Source organism: Mycteria americana, chromosome 14 (assembly GCF_035582795.1).
Source record: "Mycteria americana isolate JAX WOST 10 ecotype Jacksonville Zoo and Gardens chromosome 14, USCA_MyAme_1.0, whole genome shotgun sequence".
In the NCBI taxonomy this organism is placed as follows: Eukaryota; Metazoa; Chordata; class Aves; order Ciconiiformes; family Ciconiidae; genus Mycteria; species Mycteria americana.
In genome coordinates, this window is record NC_134378.1 from 3,734,523 (window position 1) to 3,762,163 (window position 27,641).

At 49.8% G+C, this 27,641-nt stretch overlaps 1 protein-coding gene across 1 annotated transcript in view; it reads right to left on the reverse strand.

Annotated features, from left to right (window-relative positions):
• Window positions 1-27,641, reverse strand: part of TOX2 (TOX high mobility group box family member 2) — a 156,470-nt gene that overhangs the window by 90,508 nt on the left and 38,321 nt on the right. Inside the window, exon 2 of the mRNA XM_075517433.1 lies at window positions 3,775-3,840. Coding sequence (XP_075373548.1) covers window positions 3,775-3,840 — 66 coding nt within the window. The remainder of the gene's footprint in view (window positions 1-3,774; window positions 3,841-27,641) is intronic.

Sequence of the window (27,641 nt, forward strand, 5' to 3'; positions counted from 1 at the left end):
TGCTTCATCACAGAATCACAGAATCGTACAGGTTGGAAAACACCTTTAAGATCATCGAGTCCAACCGTAAACCTAATACTACCAAGCCCACCACTACACCATGTCTCTAAGCACCTCATCCAAACGTCCTTTAAATACCTCCAGGGATGGGGACTCCACCACTGCCCTGGGCAGCCTGTTCCAATGCTTGATAACCCTTTCAGTGAAGTAAAATTTCCTAATGTCCAGTCTAAACCTCCCCTGGTGCAGCTTGAGGCCATTTCCTCTTGTCCTATCACTTGTTACCTGGGAGAAGAGACCGACCCCACCTCTCTACACCCTCCTTTCAGGCAGTTGTAGAGAGCGATGAGGTCTCCCCTCAGCCTCCTTTTCTCCAGGCGGAACAACCCCAGGTCCCCCAGCCGCTCCCCATCAGCCTTGTGCTCCAGACCCTTCCCCAGCTCCGTTGCCCTTCTCTGGACACGCTCCAGCCCCTCAATGTCTCTCTTGGAGTGAGGGGCCCAACACTGAACACAGCATTCGAGGTGCGGCCTCACCAGTGCCGAGTACAGGGGCACGATCACTGCCCTACTCCTGCTGGCCACACTATTCTTGATACAAGCCAGGATGCCGTTGGCTTTCTTGGCCACCTGGGCACACTGCTGGCTCATATTCAGGTGGCTGTCAACCAACACCCCCAGGTCCTTCTCTGCCAGGCAGCTTTCCAGCCACTCTTCCCCAAGCCTGTAGCCTTGCATGGGGTTGCCGTGGCCCAAGTGCAGGACCTGGCACTTGGCCTTGTTAAACCTCATACAATTGACCTCAGCCCATCGATCCAGCCTGTCCAGGTCCCTCTGCAGAGCCTTCCTGCCCTCCAGCAGATCAATGGTGCCCAGTGCAACCAGTTTAAGACAAAAATGGGGAAAAAACCCCAACCCACCAGGCCCATCTATTACAGTGCGATGGCTTCAGTAATTAGTGTGTATGATTTGTCTTTGTCCCCAAGGATCCCAAGGGCTGAGCGATATCCCGCGTGTGCCGGGCAGGCGTCTTGGGGCCAGTAATTTAGCAGCCTCTCAGGTGGGATTGTGAAACCGCACTCCTGCTGTTTAACGTACTCGTTCAGGTTACAACAGGTTTAGCAAACAACAAAAACCATCTGGAACCCCCATTTAAATCGAAGAGTTGTGTTATTAGTAATGAAGTCATGACCAGTGCTATAAAGCACACTCTGGTAAACAAGTGCTGATGTGCAGGTAAATAACGGGAGGTGACGAATTAATGAGGCTGAGGGAGGAAGGCCGCGCCCCGTCTTCCTCGGCAAAAGCTCACGCTGGGTGGAACTGCCACTAACGGCCTTGCAGGGCATGAACCGTGATGCTCGCCCTTCCTCGCTGCTCCGCTCCTTCCGCCCTGGGCGAGGTTATGGGGGTCCCTGCAGCATCCCGAGGGGACACGCACCCCCGCAGAGCCCCAGGTGCCACCCCACGCCCTTGCACGCCTTGGTCCCACTCCCAGCTCCTCTCTGACCATCCCAAGCATAGCGGCGCAAGGAGGGGAACTGGAGACGCAAGACAAGACAAACTTCCCCTCTATTTTCCATGTTGGTCCCCGCTCCCCATAGAGCTTTCGCTCCAGGAGATAAAGCAGCAGCACGGCCCCGTGCACAAACCCATCGCTGTAACGGGGGGTACCTGCCCCCTGCCCGCCCTCTGCCAAGAGAAAGCAACTTCCTCCCTTTTCATCCTTAACTGCTATTTCAAAATAGGAAATAAAGGTCACCAAGTAAATAGAGAACAAATGATTAAAAAACTTCTATTTCCCAGGTTACAGGGATCTAAGCTGGTTCGGTTTATCCTTCTCCCAGGTTCAAACAGTACATGAATCCTCCATCACATGATAGCCTCTATTTTTATGCAGAAGTCAGCCCTCCTCCTCCTCGATCACGGTGCAGCAAGCCGTTCCCCACCCCGCAGCATCGCTTCTGATTTCTCTCCAGCTGCCCACCCGCGGGGGAAGCGGGATGCGACAGCGGCTGTGAGGCGATTTCTATCGATGTAGAGGAGGAAACACAAATGGTTCCCGTTGGCCGCGGCTCAGCTCCAGGCCAGTCCGATCCCGCAGGCACATCACGGCCAGGGAATGCGGCTGGCCGCTGAGCGGGTGCCACCAGTCCTTCCCGACGAGGCTCTGAATCGTCCCTTGGGAGTTTTTAAAGGCAGAGTATTTAAGTCAACTGCCCCCGTTAGCATCCACCGCTTGCTTGTAGGCTCTGCGCAGCCCTGAGGAGCACGGGGCGGGGGGCACAGGGCTGGCCCCCACCCCGGGCAGCTTGGGGTCACCCTGCTCCTTTCTGCGTTCACTCAATCTCAGGCAATTCCTGGCTCTAATGATCAACCACACGCTGTTGTTGATCGACTACATATTTGTTTCTGCTGAATCACTCGATAGCACAAAGTTTGCAGTTCCTTCCCCACCCTCTGGAAATCCTTCTCATGCGAGAACAGCCCTCTCCCCACGCCTCGGCAGCGGCGGCTTTGCATCCGTCTTCTAAAGCCAGAGCAGGAACAACTCTCCTGAGCAACGAGCCAATGCACTGCCACATTCTAAGAAGGCAAAAAACAGGTTTTCATCCTGTTTTCAGTTTAATATGCATATATTTTAATCGCCGCTGGTATCCGAGTTAGATACACCATGGATGACTCACTAGCCTTGTAATTCATAGCGATGCTGCGGTAAGCACCAAACGCCAGCAGCAGGAGCACACTGTAACCTCACCCCAGGCTACACACACCAGGTCGAGGGCAAGAGGATGCCGGCAGCATCTTGGTTTGGATGGAAATCATCACACGGCCGCCTTTCGAATTTTGCAACACATCAACTTCACATGACATAACCCTGCACAGCCCGTGATGCGCGTGGCTGCAGCCAACAGAGCCCCACAATGAAACGGCCCAACACAGTCCAAAAATGGGATGCTGAAAAATATTAGTGATGAACTTGCACCCTCATGAGGCAGCGGGATGCGATGAGATGCTTCGCCCCGAGGGTGCAGCATCAGGCACCTCAGAGACGCACCAAGTCCCCAGCACGCTCTAGCCATGGCAGGCCATCCCAGGGGGACGCAGATGGGACCATCTCTCGTCTCCTGGTCAGGGAGACAGGTAAGCACGTGCTGAGGTCCTCACCTCCCAGCAGGACCTAAGCATGGGCTTAACTTTACATATGTTTAGGGCTCCACTGAACGGACATTTCTGTTTCATGTGTATCCGAGCCGAGAGAGAGCCCTGAAGGCTCAGGCACCTGTGAGATGTGAGCACTTCTATTCTGGTCCTCCACGTGTGGGTTTATAGCTCCAAAACAGGAAACCTTTGATTCCTTTTTCTCCCTGAGCTGGCTAACTGTTAATCTATTTAGCTACAGGAAATACTCTGCGTGAGGGAGGGAGACACCTGAACTACACACAATACTTGGAAACCTCACCGCATCCAGAAACACCGATTGCACCTTCATTTCAAGTGAAGGATGCCTCATTGGAGAGCCGTGGCTAAGCCGGGCTCTGGTGATACGCAGCAGCACGGGCACGCAAGTGCATCCCTCTCCCCGTACCAAGAGCATCTGCTGCTGCTCCTTGGCAGCAGCCGGGTTGGCAGCCAGCTCTGACCTCCTCCACGGACCCTCCTGATGTCCCAGGAGTGCAGATTCACAGACAGCTCCTAGAATTTGCGCTTAGGCAAAGCTTAAGTCCACTAGAAAACCTACCCACACTGCCCACCCAAGCAAATCAACGCTTACCTGATTTGCTGATAGAAACTCCTGGGCGTTGTCGTTCATTCCCATGTACATGTTCTCCCCATCAAACTAGAAAGACAAAAGAAAGTTAGAGTTAGTGAAACGTCATCTGCGTGCCAGGGTTATGTGCGTCCCAAATACTTTCCTGGCACTTCACACCAAGATTCCCAGAACAAAATCCCGAGCTGGTCCTTTAAAATTTTTGAGCATGTATGAGCACACACATCTCACTGTTATTGCAATGGGCCATGGTAACATAGTACATTCATGTTAATTTTTCAGCAAAATAATGAACAAATCACTCTAGTTCAAACAAACCAAACCTGTGCAAAACCACAGATCTACCCAGCAGCAAAGATCACCCAAACGAAGCTCTTGCTAAAATTCCCACTAGATCAATCAATCAATCAACTTGAAAAAGACAATTTCCACTGGTGGAAATTTCCAAGACAGGCAGGTCCCATTCAGTCCTCTTCCAGCCACCTACAACCACCAAAGCAAACCTACATCAGCAATGCAGAAAGTCACTGCAGAGCATACAGGAGGCTGTCTCCATGCAAAGCCCGATTCCCCATCCCGACAGGTTGCTATTGTTCGCAAACTCTGGCCGCAAGAAGGCATGTTGCCCCCCGTCTCCTCTTCCCCCGCCTGCTCTGCCAGGACTCTGCCTCCACGGCTGGGCTTTGGGGCCGGGGGGGAGGCAGGGCAGCCTGAGCACAGCGCGTTTGCCCGTGCCCCCGCAGCTCCTGCAAACACGCCTGCCCCCTTCACCTGGTTCTGAACTGCTAATCCACTTATTAGGCTACAAAACCCCCACGGAGAACCGCAAAACTCTTCTCATTAATTAGCTACGGCAGGAGCTTTTCACTTGCTCCGATTCCAAACGAAGGAAAAAAGCCCTCCAGGATTGTCTCTGGCTTGAAGTATGGCTGGGGCAGTTCTCAAGGCTAAGTTCACAAATTAATTATGGCAATAAAATGGGCTATGCCATAAAACACTCCCGAGACAAGGATGAAGGTACCAGCTGTGAATGACACCATCCACTTAACAAGGAGAAGAGCTAACCCTCTTGCCCTTACAAGCCGGATGATGAATTGAAGATTGTTCACCCCTTGCGTGTCCTCTTGCTCTCCGATACGAAGCTGATACCAGTTATGCCTTAACAGAAATGGGTCATATTAAGAGCAATAAAAGAGAAATCTAAATAAAACCAGGTGAAGATTTTCAGTGTAGATTATTAATTACACTTCCATTTCTCAGAGTGCTACAGGATTAGCTATTAAAGTCAGCGGAGTTAGTAAAGCCAAGTGGGGGTGACACAGCTCTGCTCGGCGTCAGAGTGCACAGGCACCCTCTAATTGCCAAATTATCCTCTGGGATAGCAGAGCAAACCAATTAAAAGCAGCAAAATTAGAGCGGGTATTGTGACACTCATTAACTAATACGGATAGCAGCCGCAGCAGGGTGGAAGGGGATCCCTGCGCAAATGCAGGATTTCGTTAAACCGAACAGTGAGGCAGGAGCCGCGGGATGCAGCAAGCATTGGCAGCCCTACGGGCTTGCTGGGACAAGCAGCTCTCCCAGAAGCCAGCCAGGTGCTATCCACTTTAAACTGAATTTCCTTCCACCTGTAAAATGATTGCTGGCATAGCCGGCTCCTGCTAACACGGTTCCAGCTGGAGCTCCCGTGCTTGCAGGCATGGAGACTCAATCAGCTCTACGGCCTAAATACCCTCTGCCAACGTGACCAACCCCAGCAGAGAAGGCTGAATTTGCAGAAGAGGTGGCACAGTTCGGCGGAGACGCTCAGCCCTGCGGCAGCGGGACCCAGGCTCTGAGGGAGGAGCTGGTCTCTGACTTGGCGTGGACAGCAGCATGGTTTTGGGGAGTCAATCTTTTTGGAGCAGGCAAAATGATGGTCCTGAGGTCCCACTCCCAAGCTCCTTTTGGGACCACGCCACCAAAAAACCATCAGGTGGGTCCTGGAGCCTGAGCAGACACCCCAAGGCTGCGCACCGCATGGATGTAAGGCCCCTTCCAGTGGTCCGACCTGCAGTGCCAGCGCCTTGCGTCAGATCAGCTGCGCAGACACGCCGCGTGGCGCTGCGGGATGCTTCAAAGCTGTGGCGTCTCGAGACCGCACTGGGACGCGGCAGGTGAGCCGCACGGGAGCTTTCCAGCAAGCAGCCCGGAAGAGAGAGAATATATTCCAGTGGGGAGATAGTTCTGTTCATCCCAGGAACCAGGCAGAGATTTGCACTGCGGAAATATTTACTTCCACATCAGGAAAGGACGAGCTCTTTCTTAAGTAAAAGCTTTGCCCCTCTGAGAGATTTAAATACACATCCATCCCCCTTCCTCGCACCCAAGTGCCTCATTTTTGTCCTGCTCCAGCGCAGCATTTTGCAGATCTAGACGAAGACCTGTTTGAAACAACTCTTCTCTGGAAAACAAAAGTCACCTGGAAATCTACACTCAGAAAACAAAAAGTGTCTTTCACTGGGGAGGTCCAGGGCAGGACAAGCACTCTGCTTTCTCTATATCACGCTGTTTGTCAGAATGTATTTTTTTTTATGGCTTCCTACTATTCCCCTACCTCCGCTCCACACTTCCTTGTGCCCTTGATGCCTTCATAATAACTGTAATGAATCCTGCCTTCAAAATTACTGCGCCTCTGATTGCCAGTCTGAGCAGTGAGCCTGAAAATCAAGACTTGAAATGCAATGGAAACTTTGGAACTTCCTCACTGCTGATTGGATTTTTTTTCCTCTCCTCCAGGCTATGAGGGTGCAAACAAATTTATTAGAAATTCTCCCATCAGGATATTTTTTCAATTAGACATTTGCCACTTATACACCAGCCAGGTAGAGCAGATAAGTAATGTGCTCTCCCTCTTCTCATTATTGTTTCGCTACAGAATGCACTTCAAAACAATCGGCCCCATCATTCCAGGTAGATTTACGGCAGAAACAGACATTTTAATACTTCCCTTTGGTTACAAACGCTTCCTCCCTTTTCGCTTTGGTCTAACTCCCGGTGCGTGTCAAGCCTGCCAGGCAGTTCCGGACCTGGGTGCATCCATTCATCACCCTCTGTGCTCCCCAAAGTTGATCAAACCTGTACCGAATGATGTGCGCATGCGGAGTGGCGGGCATCGTTTTCAAGTCCTAATTTGAAAGGAACATACTCTCATGCAGTTGTCTTAATCAGGCTTTTGTTCTTTTGTAATTATTTAATTTTCGTTATTCTTTGGCTAACAGAAGCAGCCTGTTAAACGAATCGGTGGCTGTGGCTCATTCTCACCCTCTCCTGCATGAAACGAGTACAAAGCAGAGGTGAGCTGGGATTACTCTCTGCTCATAGCACTTTGGGTCCAAGACATGGCGTTAGCTTGAAAACCTGGGAAATGCAAACCCTGCGTAGCCAAGCTGGGAAACTGGGAGAGGCAGGAAGATGTGATTAATTACTTTTCCTTCATGTGAGACGTGGACCCATTTTTATCTAACTTGCACTGACTTACATTAGCGATGGTTGCCTACAAGCACAACTAGAATCAAGGACCTCTACTTCAAAAAGGACCCATAAAGCCCCCATTTGCCAAATCCCAACTCAAACTTGTCTCATGTAACATGCTCAGGACAGAAACAACTCTACTCCTCACCCAATTTTTTTAAAACAAACAAACAAACAAAACCCTCAGAGGAAACTGCCCAAATTCCTACCAACTCTGGGAACAAAGGCACGCTGTCAAATGAACGCCAGCAAGCTGCCTTCGCCTGCGGGTGACGTGAACTCCAGCCCAAAGGAAGGGGAGCACAGGGGTGACCCAATCTCAGGCCACAGGAGGTGGCTTGGCCTGGCACCGACGGAGAAGCAGACGGACGCCGTCAGCCGCATTCAGACAGGGCGTCCCAAGGAAATCAGGGTGACGGACACAGAGCTGTGCCTCCACGACAGCGCCTCTGCATCAGACACACGACCGTGTGTTTTGGGTCCAATCAAGAGATACAAGGACAGTTCCAGTCTGCGAGAAAACACTCTCTGAAATTTAGTTTGTCATGGAAAATTTACTTAAAAATACCATTCTTTTACTACGGCTCTTCCAGGGAGCTGTAGCTGGCACCACAATTCCAGAGGCAGAGTGCTGCCGTGCATCCACCAGCCCATGCAGGGAGCTGAGCACGGGCTTTATTCAGATGATGTTCTAAGCAGCACTTTTTAAATTTTTATTGCTTTCCTAGACTCACTTCGGTTTGTTATTTTTGCGATATGACGTTATTTTCAAACCTGTAAATGTGCCCAGAGGCCGTATGGGTCCCATGTTAGTAAGATGAAAATAAGAAAAATAAATGCACGCTGCAAGCTGGGACAGACCCCAGAGCAAAGCAGCTGTGTGATCTCCAGCTCTGTGCAAACACAGAGAATAAATGTTTGTTAACTGGGAAGGACCCAGTGGAAAGAAACACAACCTCCTGCCAAGATTCAGAGAAGGTGTTACTTTCTCATGGATGGCACTGCCAGCTTGTACAATTTTATTACGAATCTCATCACATCCTTTTATTTCTTGAGAGTCATGAGCCGAGATGAAAACCTCAACTTTGTCAGAAATACGTTGGCAGCGCTCACACCAGGAATGGCTTCAATGCCACCGCAAGATCTCAAAAATCTTCCAAACTTCTTATTTAATTTTATTTTAATTTTTTCAGTGTGGTGGGTTTGGGGTTTGGGTTTTTTTGGTTTTTTTTTTGTTTTGGTTTTTTTTGGTTTTGTGTTTTTTTTTTTTTTAGGGGTCTTACCTAAATTTTAACACTCATTGTTGGCAATAGTGGACCAGAGCACCTTAACTGCAAGTCCACTGAGGATCTGGATCTTTTTAAAAGTGGCCTGTTAATGCAAATTCAGCAGTAACTAAAAGCTATCATCATCAAGGAGCTATTAAACACCCTATGAAGAACGAACTGGATGCTTCCAGTGATTCCGACTGCTCAGAGCTATAAGCACTTGCCTCTCGGTTTTGTCTCCTTGTGCCAGGACACAGGCAGCGGGTCCCCTCCCAACCCATGACAACCTCATTTCCAGACGGGGTGCGCTGGGTATATCGCCTTTCACCGGAGAAGCTTGGCATGTAGCTGGGTTGGGTGTCCAGCAAGCTACGCCTCAGCCACCACCAGCATCGTGACATAGAGTGACCCAGAATAATGCCGTGCAACAAATACCTTTAAGGTTTTAGTGAATAAAAGTTAGGATACCAGAAAACTTGCATTACACAGTCAATGCCATATTTAATACTCCCCATTACAAAAAAAAAAAAAAATTATTGTAGCCCATGTGTGGCTGGGGTTTATTTAGCTGCCTCCGATGGCACCCTGCCCACCATGCAGAAATATAACTCTTCTTTAGAAAGTTTTACAGAAGCAGTTTTTTCCACAACTGATTTTTATCAGGCAAGCATTGAGTGGCATAACCACGTTGTGCTGCAGCTGCATTTTGGCCATGGTATTTCCAGCCCCACATCCCCACGATGCTGCTCCTGCACGGCGTGAGGCACCCTGTGCACCAGGCTCAGCCCTGCGGCCGTGCTGGGCAGGAACACCAAGCCCAACGACCCGACGCTGGCAAGGATCGTCTTTGCCAGCCCACATCTCTGCCACATCCCTGGGATGTGAAATATTCGCTTCAGCCCTGCCCCTGTCGGCGCTGCTGCCTGCAGAGCGGCTGCTGTGATTTCCTATAGGAGCAATTTAGCATCACACTTCTTCGGGGAATACATCGCTGAGGTTAGCTTAATCTCTTTAACTGCAGTTTCCCCATTAAGGTCTTTACACAACCTCTGGCCCAAAGCGATCTACTTAGCATTATTTATTTGTCCGCTGAAATGCTTGGATAGCCCCTCAGCTGATCCTGTCAAAGAGGGTCAAAAGTTCAGCAACAGATTTACGGCCCTTCCCAGGACCCTCCTGCGAGGAAAGCTCGGCATCTCCGTCCCGGCTACCACGCAGCCGCCCGGGCTGGCCACGCGCTGCAGTTTGCTTCAGGACAAACGTCATTAAAAGAGAGCACTGCTCCACAGCAGGTGCCAGCGGCTGTGCATCCTTTAAAGGGCTGCACAGCTGAGCGTCCGCGAGAGTCACCTGGGCTTCCCGCGGCTGGGCTCTCCACACGCAGTCAATATTCGCATGTGTTATCCTAGGGTAAAATCAGATTGATACCGATGAAGAAGACTTCAGGCTTAAAACCATACAGTAAAAAGTGGTTTGGTTGGTTTGCTTGTTTTAAGAACAATTTACAAATACGATAAAAGCCTAGTAACAGTTATTTCTCAAACGTACCAGAAGCAGGAAACCTACCGCAGAGCTGGTGGTGCCAAGGGCTGCCCAAGGTATGGTAGAGACTGTCAAGAAACTAAAACCAGGTGGGAAAGACAGGAATGATCTGCGCCGGCTTGGACACTGATGGAGTGAGTATTCAGGGGTTCCCAAACTGGAGCATCTCCCTTGGAAAGACTCATCTGAGCAGCTCGCACACTGGGATGGCCAGTAGGAAAAAATATAAAACAAACCAACGAAGTCCTAAGGAACCCCCATGGCCAAGCGGCATTCACCCACCTGCTCTAAAGCAATGCAAGGTCACAAGTGGGGTGCAGAGCTCACTGCCTGCGCTCCAGAATAACGGGAGTGGCAAGGGGAAGGTGCCAGAGCAGCAGGTCTGACTCCCTTGGTGTGGAACCATCTGGAGCTGCAACACACCACAAGGCAGCAGAGAGAGACCTGAGACGAGGGATGTCGTGCCTCACAGCCCACTTTCGTGTTTGCTGAAGAGTCAACAAGTACCAACAAAAGGTGACACGATCTCTCTGGCTGGACTTCTCACAAGGTTCCTCAAAAAAAAGCTCTAAAACCCAAACCCAACTTGTCGTGGGCTTGGACCCATGGAAGGTCCTCTTGCTCACAGCCAGTGAAAAGATACTCATTAGGTTTTAGCAAGAGGAGGATCATGGTCCATGATCCATCTACACTAAAATCTATCCAGTTCATAATATAAGTGATCTAGGATTCAAGTTTATTAATGAGACAAAGATTATTCAGGCTAGCTAAAACTAAAAGCGACTTTGAATGGCTTTGCATTAAGACTCTCGCAATACTAAGTGGCAGTGAGGAAATGGAAGATTAAATTTAATTTCAATAAATGCAAAGTAATGCACTGGAGAAAAGCAATCCTAATAATACAGACACGACAATGGGCCTTAAAATAGCTGTTATTGTCCAGAAGAGAAACTGTGCATTTGTTCTGGAGAGTTCACTTCCAACTTCTGCTCAGTCCTCAGCAGCTGCCAAAAATGACATTTAAGTTTTAGAAGCAATTAGGAAAAGAACAAAGAATAAAAGATCAAACATTATTTTACCATCTCTACAGTTAGGAGAGGGCAACCGCAGGGAGGATCCAAGGTGTGGAATGGCGTACACGGACAAGGAAAAGAGGTGACCGATATAGAGGGACTCAGCAGAGATGTACATGGGGTCATGAGATGAGAACAGGGAACGGCTCTTCTCTGGTTCTCATAGCCTAAAACCAAGGAGGCAGACACTGAAATCATTAGCTAGTGGAATTAAACACCTTACAGAGAAGTTCTTCATACAGGGCCCAAGAGCGTTTTGCTGCAGGATGTTGTGGCCTAGAAGGATCCAGAATAGCAAATGGACAAATTAGAGGGGAATAGTAAATCCAAACCACTGGAGATTTCCCTGGAGGTATTTAAAAGCCGTTTGGATGAGGTGCTTAGGGACATGGTGTAGTGGTGGGCTTGGCAGTGTTAGGTTTACGGTTGGACTCGATGATCTTAAAGGTCTTTTCCAACCTATACGATTCCGTGATTCTGTGTGACTAAGCTCAAGACGACCCTGACCTGTGGGCTGCTGGAAGCTCCGTGGGTAGATATAATCTCATTAGATACTAGGAGAAACATTTTCCAGCATGTGGGTGGTCAAATATTAGACCACGAGGGTGAGGGATCTCCATCCCTGGAGATACTTAGAGCTCAGCTGGACCAGGTGCTGTGCAACCTCATCTGGTTGGCCCAGCTTTGCTCGGGGGCTTGGGACATGCAGACGATCCTCCAAACCAGCAGTACTTGGTGTTTGGGTGCTTCTGTGATATGTGACCATGCGACGCTCACCCAGGCAGCCGCACGGACCTCCACCCCAGGAGCACCTCCAGCATCCTCTTTTATTCTCCTGTACTCGAGGCTGGAGAGATCTTGAATGCCACCACTATTTAAGTGACAGCATTCATTTATCTAAGAGACTGGCTGGTTTTCTGTGAACGCTGCACACAAAATTATTGTTATTGCATTATTTGGGGGGAATGAGGCCTTAAACTCATTTACCTGGACCTTTCAGAGCCTGCAAAGGAGTTCAAGCTCTTCACACACACACACACAAAATATCCGTCCACTGAAAGCTATGGGGAGCAGCAGAATTTAGTCTTAAGACTGACATGGAAATAGATTAATTTTTTTTTTCCATTTCATATTCTAATTACAATTCTTCTCCCCCTACTATTTTCTGTTCTCATTACAGTCTTAAAATTGCTCTGCAAATTCTGTACCTTATTCTGCTCTTCCTACCATCTTTGTCATGGAAATGAGAAACAGAATGTATAAGCATGAAAATATTGCCGAGATCAAAATTCTGCTTAACCCTTTCACGTGCGACTCTGAAAAGAAGCAAAAGCAGCACAGACCAGCTAATCCTCCATCCAGCTTCTTCTCCTTCTCCCGGCCACAGCAAGGGAGAAGAACGATGCTCAGAGAGACGCACTATTAATTTAATTTAAAGGCCAAAGCTGCTCACGCTTACACCTCCGCTGCGCATGGACGAGGGCTTGGGTTTTTTCAACTTCGCAGGTTTTGCCCCTGCAAATTTTGATCACATTCAGGGGACTGTGTTTAGTTTTTACCTTTCCGTCTGCCAAGCACCCTGACGTAACGCTGGCTGGGAGAGGTGTTGTGTGGTGCTTTGAGCAGCCCCGGTGCACCGGGTGCACGGAGATCTCCATCCTCCTCCTCTCCCGCGGTGCAGAGAGCTCACCAGAGCCGCAGCTTTGGCCAGACCAAACCCTTCCCCATTTCTCTCAAAGTTTGGGCATAGATAGGGAAAACAGGCTGCCTGGGAGGTGAGCAGCACCTCCTGCCACCCACCTTCCCAGCACAGCCCTGCTTTCACCCAGGACCTCTCCAGCCCGTCGCTGACCATGCTCAGCGCTGTTTATTTTGCAAGATACGATCGCACCGATGTAGCTGCAAGTCTCGGGCACGTACATCACTTCCTTTTTGAAGCCAAACAACAAGCACATCCTGCGTTGTTTATCACGCTTACACAGGTGCTCGAGGACTTTATCTGCAAAAAACCCCAACAACGGGCCCTTGCTAAGCTGCTCCTTCTCCCATCAGCAGCTGAACAACCAGGAGAGCTGAAGGCACCAGCTCGCACTGTAAATGCCCGGTGCCCTCTGCATTGCTGGGGAAGGAGGAAGGTAAATGAATGCAGCCCGTTTCCTGGCACCAGGCTGGTGTGTAGACAAGCTGAAACAAATACAATAAGTGATAATGAGACTTAACTACACCGCCTGCTTCACCAGTAACACTTGTAATTCACAGGAAACTAAGAGAGGCAGAAAATGTACAAAGATCTGAACGAAGCCAGGCAGGCTCTGTGCAAGGAACTGTGCCAGCGTCAAAGGCACCCAGAAACATTGTTTTTTGCAAGACAAAACCTCAGGGTTGAGATAAAAATAGAGCTTATACCTGTCTGCCTCGGAAGCAGCTACCAGTGCGGCTCTGCTCTGGAAGCCTGTTATGGAGACGCTGATTTCCATACGAGAACAACAGCCCTTGCTGCAACCAGAGATACCACTGAAGAGGGGCTACTCGTGGCCACCGGCACCAAACTATCTAAGGAAGCAAGGGAGCGGCCGGGAAGAAAGAACCCTTAAGCCCGAAAGTTTTCCCATCCTATAATTTTGAGGAGGGTTTGTGCCCCTGGCCCGGGGAGCGAGCAGGGAGCCTGCGTGCGCAGCAGTGTTCGGATGCACGCCTAAGCCCTGGGCCGAGAGCGAACGCCTGGGCGGAACGCAAGGATTCACGGGGGAGGAGAAGGGCAGTGTGAGCCAGCAGGGAAGCAGCCGTTGCCACAGCAGCCCCGCACGAGCAGTCGCTGTGGTTACGCTGGGTTTGACGTACGCGCACAGTGCGGGAATAATTTTGGAAATCTCCATTTATCTTTTCTCAACTGCAGAGTAAATAAATAAGTAAGTACAGGAGTGCACGCCGCAGAGAGGAAGAGAGCTGTCAGAGGAGCGATGCAAAGATTGCTTAAAGCTAGTAACTTTTTAAGACCGTGTATTACGCTTCTGATCCCGACGCCTCGTTGACAGCTGTACAGGTTAACAACCTGGCTCCCAAATATCTCCAAAATCACTCCAATAATTCACAAAAATCACAGGTGCTACTCAATTGCCATTCAAGAAGAAAAATAGTAACTGTAATTCTCTCTACAGCCACTGTACCTTCAGCAAAGCCGCTCCGAAGCGCAGCCCAGAGCACACGCTATTCACCTGCAAGCGCAGCCAGGTGCTTTGCCAAACACTTCCACCATTTGAAGCTTTGCCCCACTAGCGAAAGCAAAAGCACATCTCTGCCCCCCAGAATTCAAGATCCTGTTTTTCCTCTTCTGTTGCAAAGCGCAAGGGAGAAGAATAATCGATTTTCAGGACAACTTTGGTCGAGAATGGGGAGCGTTATGCAAAAACAGCTAGGCAGGAGGGGAAAAAAAAAAATCAGAGTGCTTCCATGCTAGTCATTTAGAGAGTAGTTTCCAACACACAAATATTTGGCACCGGTGAAAACCTGCCTTCTGTGGTTCTGCACTCAACTGTGTATGCAAATAAGTCTTGCAGCGGTACATAGTATGACTTGCAAAAAAAACGGGCTGACAAAGTACAATCCATTTCACAATTCTCCCTTACATGTTTGGACATGTTCGTGATTAAAAAAAAACCTAATGAGAAGTGAGGTCTCCTTTAAAGACAAAAAAAGCCAAAACCCAAGGATGATAAGAAGGTAATTTCTGAAATTACATCCTGGAAGTCCAGGAGCAAGTCCACTGCCCACTTTTCATACAGCACTATAGCTCTCTGCATTTGTCCCTCACTTATTTGGCCATGTCTTATTTAAATCATAGACTCCACGTGCATCTTCTGGAAGTGTTTTTACCTCATCTAACCAGACTGTAATCCTAGCGAGAGTCGGGAAGGTCCGGGGTAAACAAATAATAGAGAATACTGCAGCACACAGCTTCCTGTATCAGAGGACCGGCTTTCGTGCCTCCAGCACCACAACCATGTTATTCTTTCTAAACCCACACAATGAAACCGACGGGGACCACTCACAACCTCAATGTGTATTTTGACGTACACAGGACAACGGCGAGCTCGTCCCGGCACGCTCGGCCGCCGTGCCGTGGGGAGGATGCGCAGGGGAGCCCGGACCCCCATGCTGAGACCGCCGGGGAGCAGGGAGAAGTTTACCCAAACCTCCTGACTCTTCAGATGAAAGTGTCTCGTAGGCTTGAAGGTGGCCAGATTTCAGATCCCTACTCTGCTGGAACAAGCATCGTCTCCAGCACATGGGCCTCCTTTTGACTATGCTGATGATGCTGCCTTTTAAGAAAATTTGCAAGTATCTTCTTAGACAAAGAGCAACGAGCCCCCCAAGCCATTCCAGTAGCCTGCACTGCATCCAGGGGACCCCACTGCCATCCACAGCCCCCATCTACCACCCCAGCCCCCATCTGTCACCCCATCCCTCCAGGGGTGGAAGCAAAGGAGCAATACCGGACTTTCATCACCAGAAGACGTGCCACCGAGGCAGCATTGCGGGCCCAAGCAGCTGGGGGCCACACAGGCAGGCACTGCCTCAGAGGCTGCAAGCTGAGCAAGCCATTTGGGGAAAATACCCCAAAAGTCTTAAAATCCTGCCCTCTGCGGAAAGAGCAGTTTTACTGGAAGCTCGGTGAAAGGAGCAGTTGAAATACATCCACCAAGCAGCGACGGGCGGCTGCCGGGCTGGGAGGGGGAGCTCTGCCCTCCGTGGCGACCCGAGCAGCGTGCTGCGTGCTCAGGTTAAATAACCCAGCCCCCGGGACTGCTCCGACCGTGAGGTCCCACGTCCGTGAGAACAGCAAAACCCTGCGAGGCGGCAGTTGTGGCGGGTGGGGAGCGGAGTCGTGAACGCGCAGACGCGCTCGGGCCACGGGCGCTCGTCGCCGCTGCGAAGGCAGAGGCTGGAGCCAAAATGCGCCTGCTGAAAGGTCACGGGGAGACAACCCAGAGTTTTGCAGATGTTGCACGCACGAAGCTGCGAACGCAGCACCGGTGTTGCGACTTCACACGCTGGAGACTCAAGACATGCAAAACCCATGGTTTTACAGAAGCCGAAGCTCAGCAACATTTCACACGGGCAATGAAATCGCATCGGAAAGGTATCTCCACAGGCAGCATTACCACATCCTTGTACGTCCTATTTCATGAAGTGCTGAGTTAGGTTTGTCAAAGCTGTTGGGCTGCATGGCCAGGGGGTCGTGCACGTAACGCCCCGCCACCGCATCGCCCGGGCCTTGCTTCCCTACCAGGTCCACGCGTCATATCCAAGGCTGGTACCGCTTCATTCCCAACCTCAACCTCTGGTTATTAAAAAACCCCCAATAAACCGTCCCTCCTAAGCACTTCTACTTTCAGCTCTTTTCTTTTCTTTTCTTTGAGACCTCTCTCTGTTCATCTTATTAATCTTTCCAGCAAATTTTACTGCCGCGGAACTTTTTCTCGTTAGGGCAAGAAGGTAGTTTGGCTTATTGCAGCCAAGCCAGTCTCACGTTTACTTCTTAAAATATGCACCTTAGCATTGCAAATTCTCAAGGTCTTAAAAAGACAGTTGAAAACTCATTAAAATTAATGAAACTAATCAGAAAGAGGCACCTCTGATTATTATTATGCCCCTGCCTCACTGTAAATAATTGAATAGAGATATTATTATGACTATTATTATTATTACTATTATTAACCCTAACAAGAAGTTTAAAGCATGTTGATGAGAAAGAGAAAAAGCAGTTTTGCCTGACTAGTTAATGACTTAAATAAAAATAAACAAAGGGAGTCTTCCTGATTTTAGGAAAGTCCTGCCTTTTTCCAAGCAGTTAAAAGCAAGACTGACAGCTTTATAGATAGGGAAATGGGCAGATAAGATAAACATGCACAATACAAACTTGTCCAAAGCTTTTACAGTCTTTCTCTGCACCACTTCCAGCTCATTAAATTACAGTATTACTATAGATTTGCAGCAAAATTATCTTTTATCTCGGCTTCTTTTAAAGCTATTTGGCATTTGCTAGTATTTTCTATTATAAATCTAATTGCAGATTCCAAACAGACAAGGGCTCATTAAGCCTTAATTATGCACATGTTGTTTTCAACAAACATTTTCATTTGGACTGCTGTGAGCTGTAATTGTTCAGAAGGCACCGCAGCCTCCGATTACCCACTTTCCTGGGATGGCAAAAGCTACTTTCAAGTAGGTCACGGCTCGGCTGAACAAACGATTTGCAACCTGCGGAGTTTGGGTTGTGCCGCTGCGGCGGGAACGCCGGCAGGGCAGCGTCACCGGACGCTGGGGAGCTGGCAGCGGCAGCGGGGATGCCCCCGCGCTGGTACCTGCCAGCGCTGAGCCCTCTTCGTGGGGTTAACCGTGCCCGGCTTGGGCAGGTGGAGGGGAGCAGGGGGGAGCCCTGGGCACAGGATGGGAAAGGGGGCATGGCCACCCTTCCCGGGGAGCAAAGCCAGCGGGCACGATGGGCAAACAACACCTGGAGGTGCTGCTCGCCTTCGGCCGTGGCTGGGAAGCGGGACTCCTGCTCGGGTGCCTCCAAGGATGCTGCCGTCTCAGCCCAGCATCGGCGCGTGGTCTGCCTAACGGCTGGTCCCCAGCCCAACGCCAAGCCTAGGTCCTCGTCCAGCCACTCTGCACAGCGTCACCGCAAGCACCACAGGACAAATACGTTTCAGTCCATCCAAAACTATCTGGGGGTGGGGGTAGCCCTTTTCACTTCTTGCTGGAGCCACGGTTATGTTTGCACTCTGAAATAAGAAGTAACCCGCACGAACAGCGGAGCTTTTATTAGAAGTTCAGGCTTCCTTCTAACAGCACGAAAGCTGCGTCTGCTCAGACTGCAGCAGTGTTAACAGAGCAGGCGTAAGCAGCGGGACGACAACAGCAAGGTCCTGGGTCCTTCCAGCCTTGATCCTTCCAGCTGCCCCTACCCCTGTGACTCCCGGGCTGCGGGGCCCAGGTTAGCAGCGTGCGGCTCTGCCCCATCCCATCTCCCCGGTGAGGAGAGTCATTGTCTGCAAACCCCACCAGCCTACCCTGAGCCTCTTCAGGGGAGAAGCAGCTCCTTCTAAGAAATAATTTCCCATCTAATTAAGGGTTAGGACTCCAAAGGTAGGCTGGAGGTGCTGGCTGCTGCCGCACCCAGGAAAGAGCAAGGTGCTAATACGATCGGTGTGGCAACTTCTAGCCAGCCAGGTATCCAGTATACTATCTCAGGACAAGAGAGGTGGCCAGAAAAGGCCTCGTTACATTAAGAAATGAGTATCCCCCTTCTTCACATTTCTTTCTCTCCTCTCAGTGTAGGAGATGACAAATTCTCTGCCATGTCCCGAAGACTCATGTTGCACCGTTAGAAGGAAAATGTGTCAGAGTAAGCATGAAATCTTATGGCCTTGCCTTTCAAAAAGACAACTTTTCAAGCAATAGTTTGACCTAGAAAGGTTTTCTAGGTCATTTTGACTTGGCATGTATATGTCTGACCTACTAAATCTAACACAATAAAATTACAGAGTTCGTTTCAACCTGTCGGTGTCAGATCATTCATAAATTCAGATGCACTATTTACAAAACTGCTATTCATATATTCACAAATAAGGTCTCGCTAGGCTCCTTCTTGCAGGGAAGTATGTGCCCTGTTCCACATTAACTCATGCTGACAAAGGGAAAATGTAAAAGCTCCCTTGACAAGCTGAGTTCCCGTCTTTCTCACACAGCCCTTACCCTCAAATGACGCAGGAGTTATGGCTGTGCTACCCCTTCCACTGCTGTTGACATTCCCCAAACTGGCCTGCTGCCGGCTTTGCCATGGGGTGGGAACCCCAAAGGCCTGGCCATCCTCATCTGTATGGGTGCAGCCCGCTAATCAGCACAGCTGCACTAATGAAGCAAAGGGAAACGTTAGCTGCTATCGAGATCCTCATGCTCCAGTACCCTGCATCTGTCCTGCGAAGTCACGGGCACGGCGGTGACACCGAAGCTGCCACCAGAACAGCCCTGAAGAGTTCAACACGGACTTTGCAAGAGGAGGAAAAGCTCGTGCTCAGCCCACTGGGATGCACAGAGGAGACGCAATCACCTGCCTGCTCTGGCCGGCAGTCACGATTCCTGACGCCGAAGGGTTTTCTTAAATCCACTTAATATTTATTAATTCTCATACATAATCCAGGCAACGCCTGTTAAAGGAACGATCGTGAGAGGTATTATGGAGTATTGCTCTCCATGTTCGTGTGGGTCTGGTTGTCGGAGCAGCTGCCTGCATGGGTTTTATCCTTGGCCTCCCACAGAGGAGCAAACATCATCTGAAGAACCAAAGGGACTCCAGGGCTGGGTCCTTGCAAGCAGCCCTCCTTGTCATGATGCACTTCCCACCGGCACACTTGAGGGCTGCTGTGCACTGATCCACAGGCCGTTTCCCTCCAGATAAGCAGGCTTTCAGCCCTGGAATGGACCCTGACCCCCAGCACACTTGCAGCCAACCCCTTCCAACAGAGGCTGCAAGGCCAGGTACCATGAAAAGCCTGAGGAGCTGGGTATGTAGTCCCACTGCACACCTCCCAGGCTGCCCACCCCGTTTGCACCAGCTGGGTTGAGCAGCAGCTACTGTCCTACAACTGCTGTGTTCGTGGCACTGCCCCACCCCAGCACCAGAAAGACTTTACCAGGCACCGCACAAAGGGACAAACCCTTCTGCAAAGAGCTCATGCTCTCATCTTTGAGGCTCATTCTTAACTGCTGGTGAAAACCAGGACAGCCAAGGTGACTAGGTATGCTAGCGCAGGGCAAAACAGCAGCATTTCCCTCTTCCTTGGTTGCAATTTCTTCCTCAGCCACAGGATCAGGAGTGTATCTCCAAAGGCACATCCAGCTCAGGAAGCCTGGACCCACCAACCAAAGAGCTCACAAAGCAGCAGTTATCTGCAGAGTGTTGCCATGAAGCATGGCCTTGGGCAAGAAGTTGCCCACAAGGTCAAAGCATGGGTAGGAGAAGCCATTTTTCCTTCCTCACCGTAGCAGTGTGGGAGGAGAGGGACCTCCTTACCCATGCCACCCCACAAGCGTGGGAATGTAGAGGTAGGATCATGCTGATGCAGACCATCAGCAGAGCTGCACCTAGTCCTGCTGCTTCCCGAACCGTTGCGATGCCCAGCAAGGGCACACAAGGGATGGGTACCACCTCACAGGCCTCCCCAGCCCGGGCTGCTTGAAGCCTTGCGAGGGGTTTCATGGTCCTTCTGCAGCAGGGAAGGATGCGCTGTTAAAACAGATCGAGACGTTACACCTCCAGACCCAGGGTTTTAATGAGATGATACGCGAGTTCAGCTTTGACTTCTCGTGAGATCATTTTGAACCACGTGTTCCCAGAGACTGGGACCCTCTGCTCAGGTCCTCACGGTGCCTAAGTCAGGCACCTAAAAAAATCACATTTACTAGCTAACAAGATTATTCTCTCATGCTTTCTCCAAAAGCATTTAGTGGGGGAAAGTGATTTCCACCAAACACGCTGCATCCCAATTCTGGAAGTCACGCCAAGATTTCAGGCCCTCCAGTGGATATGTTTCATTTATATTTCAGCCGCACCTCAATAAAAGATACAATTTTTTTTCCACTTTCAAATTTTTCATAACTGTTAAGAGAAAGAATCCTCCTTGTTCCGAACCCACAGGGAGCAGCAGGAATTATATCAGTGCCACGTGCTACGCGGTACAACAGCCGCGGACTCTGCTTCGGTTAAACTCCATCACATCAATGAAGGTTTTCTTTATTTGAGTTTGTATTATAAAGATTTAAGCATCCTGGAGAGATGAAAATACTTAATTTTTTACTGCCTGGCCACAATCTCTTGTTTCCCTCGGTTGCCCTGCAACCTGTCCCTCTGCAATCCTCTAACGCTACACGTGCGGCATCTCTCCACCTGCTAATTATAGGCTCCATTGTGCCAGATAATTCAGCCCCAGTGAGGCTGCAGGGCAGTTATGTATTGCCAGACCGTGTTTCGCTGTTGACTACAAAACCAGAAGAATTAATCACCTTCTCTAGTCGGTAAGTGGGACTGGACACTTGTGTGCTCATTGGAAAGGAAAACAAGCTTGGTTCCTTTAAACAAAACATAATGAATCTTCCAAACAGCCGAAAGCTCATAGTTTGTATTTCTTGAAAAATAGTGTATTCATATATTAAGTGTAAAAATATGCATGTAAATCTTTGCAAGTCATAGCGGAAACAACATGCAACATGGTCAGATCTGAAGGATGCTGCAAGTGCTGACGCAGACAACCCCCAAGCAAACACTTCATGTGCAAATCGCGTTTACCTTTGCTGCCCCCCGGGGTTGTAGTTTCAGCCTGCGTGGAGATATTTACTGCAGGCAGCACAGAAACCATCATTTTGCTACATCCCTTCCATCCATCCCTTCCATCCATCCCATCCATCCATCTCTTGGGTCTCAGAGCAGCCTGGAACATGCTGCCCAGCAACCCCTGCCTGCACCTGACAGCCCCCAGACCCAGCATGACACCCCAGTGTATTTAATTGTTTTCCTCTGAATTCAGAAATTAGGCTCACTGTCTCCCTCCTGGGGAGTTTCTGTTCTCCCAGCACCGCTACGCCACGGTCCGATCAGCCAGCGAAGAGGACGCGCTGCTCTGCCCTTCTCGGAGGCTTCCCAGCCGAGGTCTCCAGTGATGGTGGGGGAGAAGGACCAGGGCAGCCCCCGCGCAGCACCAGGGCACAGGATGTCTGAATTCAGACCACCCACCCCAAACATCCCATCAGGACAAGATGTACAGAACCATTTTATCAACAGCTTAAACTCCAGCTTTTGCCACAGCGAGATCATTTTTAGCTTTTCCTCTCCGAGCACAGCCCTCGAGCTACTGGGTCAAAGCAACAGGGAAACACCAATGCCAGCATCTCCAGCCCAAGAGCCCTGCTGTGAAATACTGGAAGCTTCAGCCTGGAGAAAAGAGCATGCGCTGTAACACATCCACCATGAGCAGGAAAGTGAGAGGACTGAGAGCCAAGCAATGGAGAAGCACAACCCGGGCACGCAGGAGGCATGCCAGGAGGAGGAAGCTTTCGCAGAAGACCTCACTGGGAGCGCAGGAGACATGGGGAATGCAAAAAGACCGAATGAGTGTGTTTGCAGCAGCCTTCTTCCCCCCTGCGTCCCAAAGCATGGAGGAGATACCTGTATTAACTTCTTTTGAAGTACTAAAGAGATGGTCAGGGATGAGATAGCAGAAGAGGGGATGGATTGGGTAATTCCCAAGGACACATGTCCCCACTCACTGCTGAGGCCACAGCAGCTGATTTGTTCTTCTCATGATGCCCAGCCCTAACAGCCCAGGAGGGCTTGAGCCAGTGAGAAATAAAGAAAACATTTCTAGTGGGCGTTATCTCTTTATCAGGCCCAGCAACAAGCACTGAGCGAGGTTCCTGTATGCACAACTCATGGACAACCTCAAACAACAGCTAAAGAATAGGGTAAAACACAGCGGGCGGCAGAGCTGTTGAGGAGGTCGGTCTATCTTCCCCCAGAGAAGGTCAGTCTATCTTCCCCCAGAGAAGGTGAGCACTGATTTGTCCGGTCCGCAAGTACGTGAAGGTTAAGACATTGGCTCCTTCACCTGCCAGACAAAGGTAAAGCAGTGTTTGGTTGCTAGAAGTTGAAACCCATGAATGTTATTGCCCAACAGTCGCAAAGAAACCTATAAAATGTCACAGGCACGAAATCACCAGCAAAATCAGCTGCTCTGCAGAAGAGCTCTGGGTTGGCAAATGCTACATCTGTCCCTAAGAGAGACTCGGAAAGCAAACCTGCAAATCGGGAGAGCTTAAGCCTTATCGTAGGGTGAGGAAGACTGGTGACAACACAACAGACCCAGAGGACATGTAGGAGATCATGGCGGTCCCATACTGCAGCAAAGCAGCACAGCGCTTCTGAGAGGGGAAAGAGCACTTCTGCAGCTCACCCTCAGCGACCGAGGGTTACGGGAGAACCAGCTGCTCAGGCGTGTTGATGCTTTCCAAGGTTTCTTCTCAGAGCTCTCTACAAAGAAAGACGTAAAGCTTTGAACCTACCTCAATTCGAGGTTCAACCCATTTCAATAAAGGTGCATTTTCTTTGCACCAACTTCCACTGGCGTGGATGCTCTCAACTGAAATCTCATTTAAATATAGTTGTTCTGGGAGGAACTGACTTAAGCTTAAATTAATATAAGACTGATCTCAACCGCGTGAAGAGTTCCCATACTGAGCTGTGCTTCAGTTTAACCAAACTGGGGTTTAAATGTGGGTGATGCTGTATGCAGACCCGAGGCTGCTGAGCGCCATGACAAGACTAAACACGACTCGTTTTTCAAGACGGAAATAATTAACAACACACCAACAGAAGTATTTAACCAGGTCTCCTGTTGCTTAATATCTTTATTAATGACCTGGAAACTAGGCTGCACAGTGAAACAAAGTTTGCAGATGAAAATAACATTATTTAGGTTAATTACAAACGAGGAACTCTTGGGAATTTCCGAGCCACCTAACCTAACCAAGCAGAAGGCAACATCAGAGCAGGAGAAACGCTACGCTGACAAATGCAGAACGCTCCATGCAGGAAGGAGCGGTTTGAAACCCTTCTAGACTTTAGCAGGGTTTAAATTAAGTGAACATTAAGTGATAAGACCCACTATCATGTCAACTGCCCCATGCAAACCTCTACTGAAAGCACAGCAATATCAAAATGATAGAGTGCAAAAATAACAGGTCAGAAAATAATAGAGAAAATACTGTAATGTTGTTATCCAAACTGTCAGCACACACTTGCTTCAGGTGCTGAATTCAGCTCCATTCACCCCCTTCTCAGAGGAAAGAGATGGGAAAACAAGGGTAGAAAGATGGAGAACCAAAGCCCTGGGGCAAGAGAGGACATTTGAAACATGGAGATATTTCAGGGAAGAAAAATGGAAAAGACCCTCTTTTGGCCAAAAAGGAGGTGGAAGAGACCTGAGGCCAACGTACGAACTCATTAATTTTGGCAAATTGCTCAATGCGAGTCGGGATGCGAATCCCCAGCACAGGGGCTGTTCCCGTGCTCCCCCTGGAAAGCGCGGCGGCGGGCGCTGGCCGGGACCCCCCGCGCGCAGGGAAAAACTGCTCTAATCTCACCCGAAACGGGTTCATTTAGAGGCTATCCATTTCCCCACGTGTAAAATACAGATAATCGCGCTCATCTCTGGCACAGCAACGAGACGGTTTGCGATGCTCCGGCGAGGAGCGAAGCACGCGCGCCCGCTGGAAGGAGAAACTCTCTGCAAACAAAACCGTGTCGTGCCATTTCGGTTTCGTATCTCCAAATGACAAGGTTTGTAATGCAGATGCAGCTCTCACTCGGGGCTGGGTCAGAGGCACGATTCATAGTGAAACAAATCAAGGCTTTGACACTGAAAGCAGAATTTCACAGCATGCCAGGCTAAAAAAATACTTCTATACCTCACAGCAGAAGATAATACTTACAGGAAAACAAAAGGGGACAAATTCACCTCTGGCTTTAGATTTTCACCTATGAGAAGTTTCACTCCCCCCCCACCCTAAACAACCAAATAAACCCCACAGTGTTTTCAAGACAGTTCATTTCAGGGCACTAAAATCACATTCTGAGCCAAGCAGCATGAGAAACTCATAAGAGGTATGAACCTGCTTTGGGTTGTTTTGGGGGCTTTGTTTCCACAGCCGTTTCCTGAGCTTCAAGGAGACAAAGCTCTTCCTTTCCACCCAGCGATGGTGCCCCTCAACTGCCTCAACCAGGGGGGCAAAGCCTGGCTGGGAGGGAGGGGAGCAGCTCCAGGAGCCCAGCAAGGAGACGTGAAATCCCACCATGAGGCCCAGCCTCCCGGTGCTCAGCACCAGCTGCTCCCCCCGTCCCCGGCGTGGTGACGGGCAACGGAGTGGTGACAGGCAACGGGACCAGGGAGCTGCTGCGCATCAGTGTGGTTTTTGTAGTCAGGACAAGTCAATTGTGGTTGCACCAACAACGCACAAAAGATGAGCAGAAAAGCTGGGTGTATTGCATCATTCTTTGTGGTAGCATCATCCATCACCGATGAAGTAACCAGCAGCAGAAATGTTTTCCTTCAAAAGGGATGGCACAGGTCACAACACTGCCAAAGCTGTTTGCCAAAACACCAGTTCCACTGCTGCCCCAGCCTGTGGGACAGGACAGAGCTCCGCACGCCACTAACACCGAGGCCAAGGGACCAAGGGAGAGCGTCGTTAACTGCTGCTCCCTCCTTGGATGCATCCGGCATCAGCGCAGACGGCTGCAGGGCTGGGCGACGCACGGCCAGGCTCACGCAACCCACCAGGCTGAGGAGCAAGGGCTGAGCCATAGCGAAGAGAGAATGCAAGGCAAAAACCCGGGTTTTGGCCATTTTGGCCAGGTTTCCTTCCCCTCCTCCCATTTCCGCAAACGGGACAGCTCTTCCAGCGTCACCCCAACACCTTGCACCAAACGGAGCCATCGCGGCAGGGCTTCAACGCGCATGGCAACAGCAAAGGCAAGGGGCAGGAGGAAACGAGCTGAACGGCACAGCTCCACAGAGCCGAGGCTGCTCGCCGGCTGCAGGTTATTAATGGTTGCACGCTGTGCAGGCAAACCCTTCCTTTGCATACACTGCTGCAGTCGTAGCAGACTCCTGCCAACTTTGGGTCCAACTTTCCATTCAGCAGTGACTTGAGTATTTTTAACAGACTCTTCCGTTTGAAGATGAAATTTGCAGAAACAACAAAAACAACGGCAACCACAAAAAAACAACAAAGCACCAACACCCCAAGGAAGCAGCCCCAAGCTCAGAGACTGTTCAGCTCCACAGCAGGTGAAAGCAAATCCCATGTTTCAAAAAAAAAAAAAAAAAAAAAAAACAACCCCAAAAAACAAACCCAAACCCTAAACAAACCTCCTGCCATTCAAATGGTATTTGAAAGTGAATGAGAATGCCAACCAATCAACTCCACGGCAGGATTCAAAGAACGATATATCCAAACCTCAGTGCTGCGGCCAAGAATACATTTGCAACGCAGGAACACTACAGCAGCAGCAACAGAAGCCGTTTGCAAGAGTAAATGAGGTTATTTTGGCAGCAGAGCGGATGTAGCAAACAAGCCACTTTAACTGAATATGGTAAACAGAGATGGAGTGATTATAGCAAGAATGAGTGTAATAGGGTTCTGAGTTGCTTTGAATTGCCTTGACTGACCACAATATCTGATAAAACCAATGGAAAAAGTTCTGGTTTCCTCTTGCATATAATTGATTATCTTACTGAGATCTACTGTTTTATATACACATACACACACACACTCACAGCCCTCTGAAATTCAGTTACTTGGTGATGCTGCCAGAAATAACCCAGAGCAGGAACAGTTAGATGGTTTTTATTTTTGTCTGGGGTCACGGACTCCAGAAGTGAGAAAGGATGCAAAGCCCTCTCCCAAAATAAGCACCTGGGAGATTTGCTTTGAGTAGCTGAGATGTAACTGCTCTGATCCATACACAACCAACACAGGTCCTTACTTGCTTTTAAGACAGGGAGGGAATAATCCCTGGTGGGGGGGAAGCGTGCTGCGAGCCATTAATCAGATCTACCTCGGGGCTCTCTTCCTTGACAAAGAAATGCTGGCTTTGATTTATAAAAAAGGATGCAAACGTGTCACTGGAATTTCCCCAGTGCCAAGAGCTGGCAAATGAAGATGATGGTGCACGGAAGGAAACGGCCCTGGTGCAGCCCCCTGCCTGGGGAGGGCCGTGGGATACAGCTGGGGGACTGGAGAGCAGCGATTTGGGATGGAGAGGACGGAGAGAGGGGACAGGAGCCAGGGGCCGTGCTCCTTCCTGCCTGCTGTTCGATTCCTCTCGCCCAGCTGCGGCACGGGCCGGAGGAGTTGTGCACAGGCCAGTTCGGATCTTTGCAGCATCCCGTGGCCACTACCACCTCCACTGCCTTCTGCGCCGGCCCCAAAAGGCATCTCTTTGCCTTGGCTTTTGCCAGAAATTATTAAAGAACAAAAAGAAAACAAAAACAAGCAAAAGAAAACCCAACGGGACCTGCAAGCTCTGCTCGCTGCGGTGAAGGCGAAGGCTGCAACCAAAACGTGCCAAAAAGCCCGGCGGGCAGGGGACGGCCTGAGGCTCGGCAGGGCGCCGGGAAGCACGGCCAGCTCGCCCGCTGACAGCGGGAAGGAGCCAAATATCCACACAAACAAGTTTCCCGTCTGAAATTAATTTACTTACTGAAACAGCACTCAGCAAAACCTGTGATTAATATTTTCCTCCCCAGGCTCCTAACATGACAAAACAATAATTAATGAAATATGAAACTGAATCCGAGTTACAGTAAGTGTAAAAATATTATTGTTTCTTTCATCTTCCCTTCTCTTTATTCCT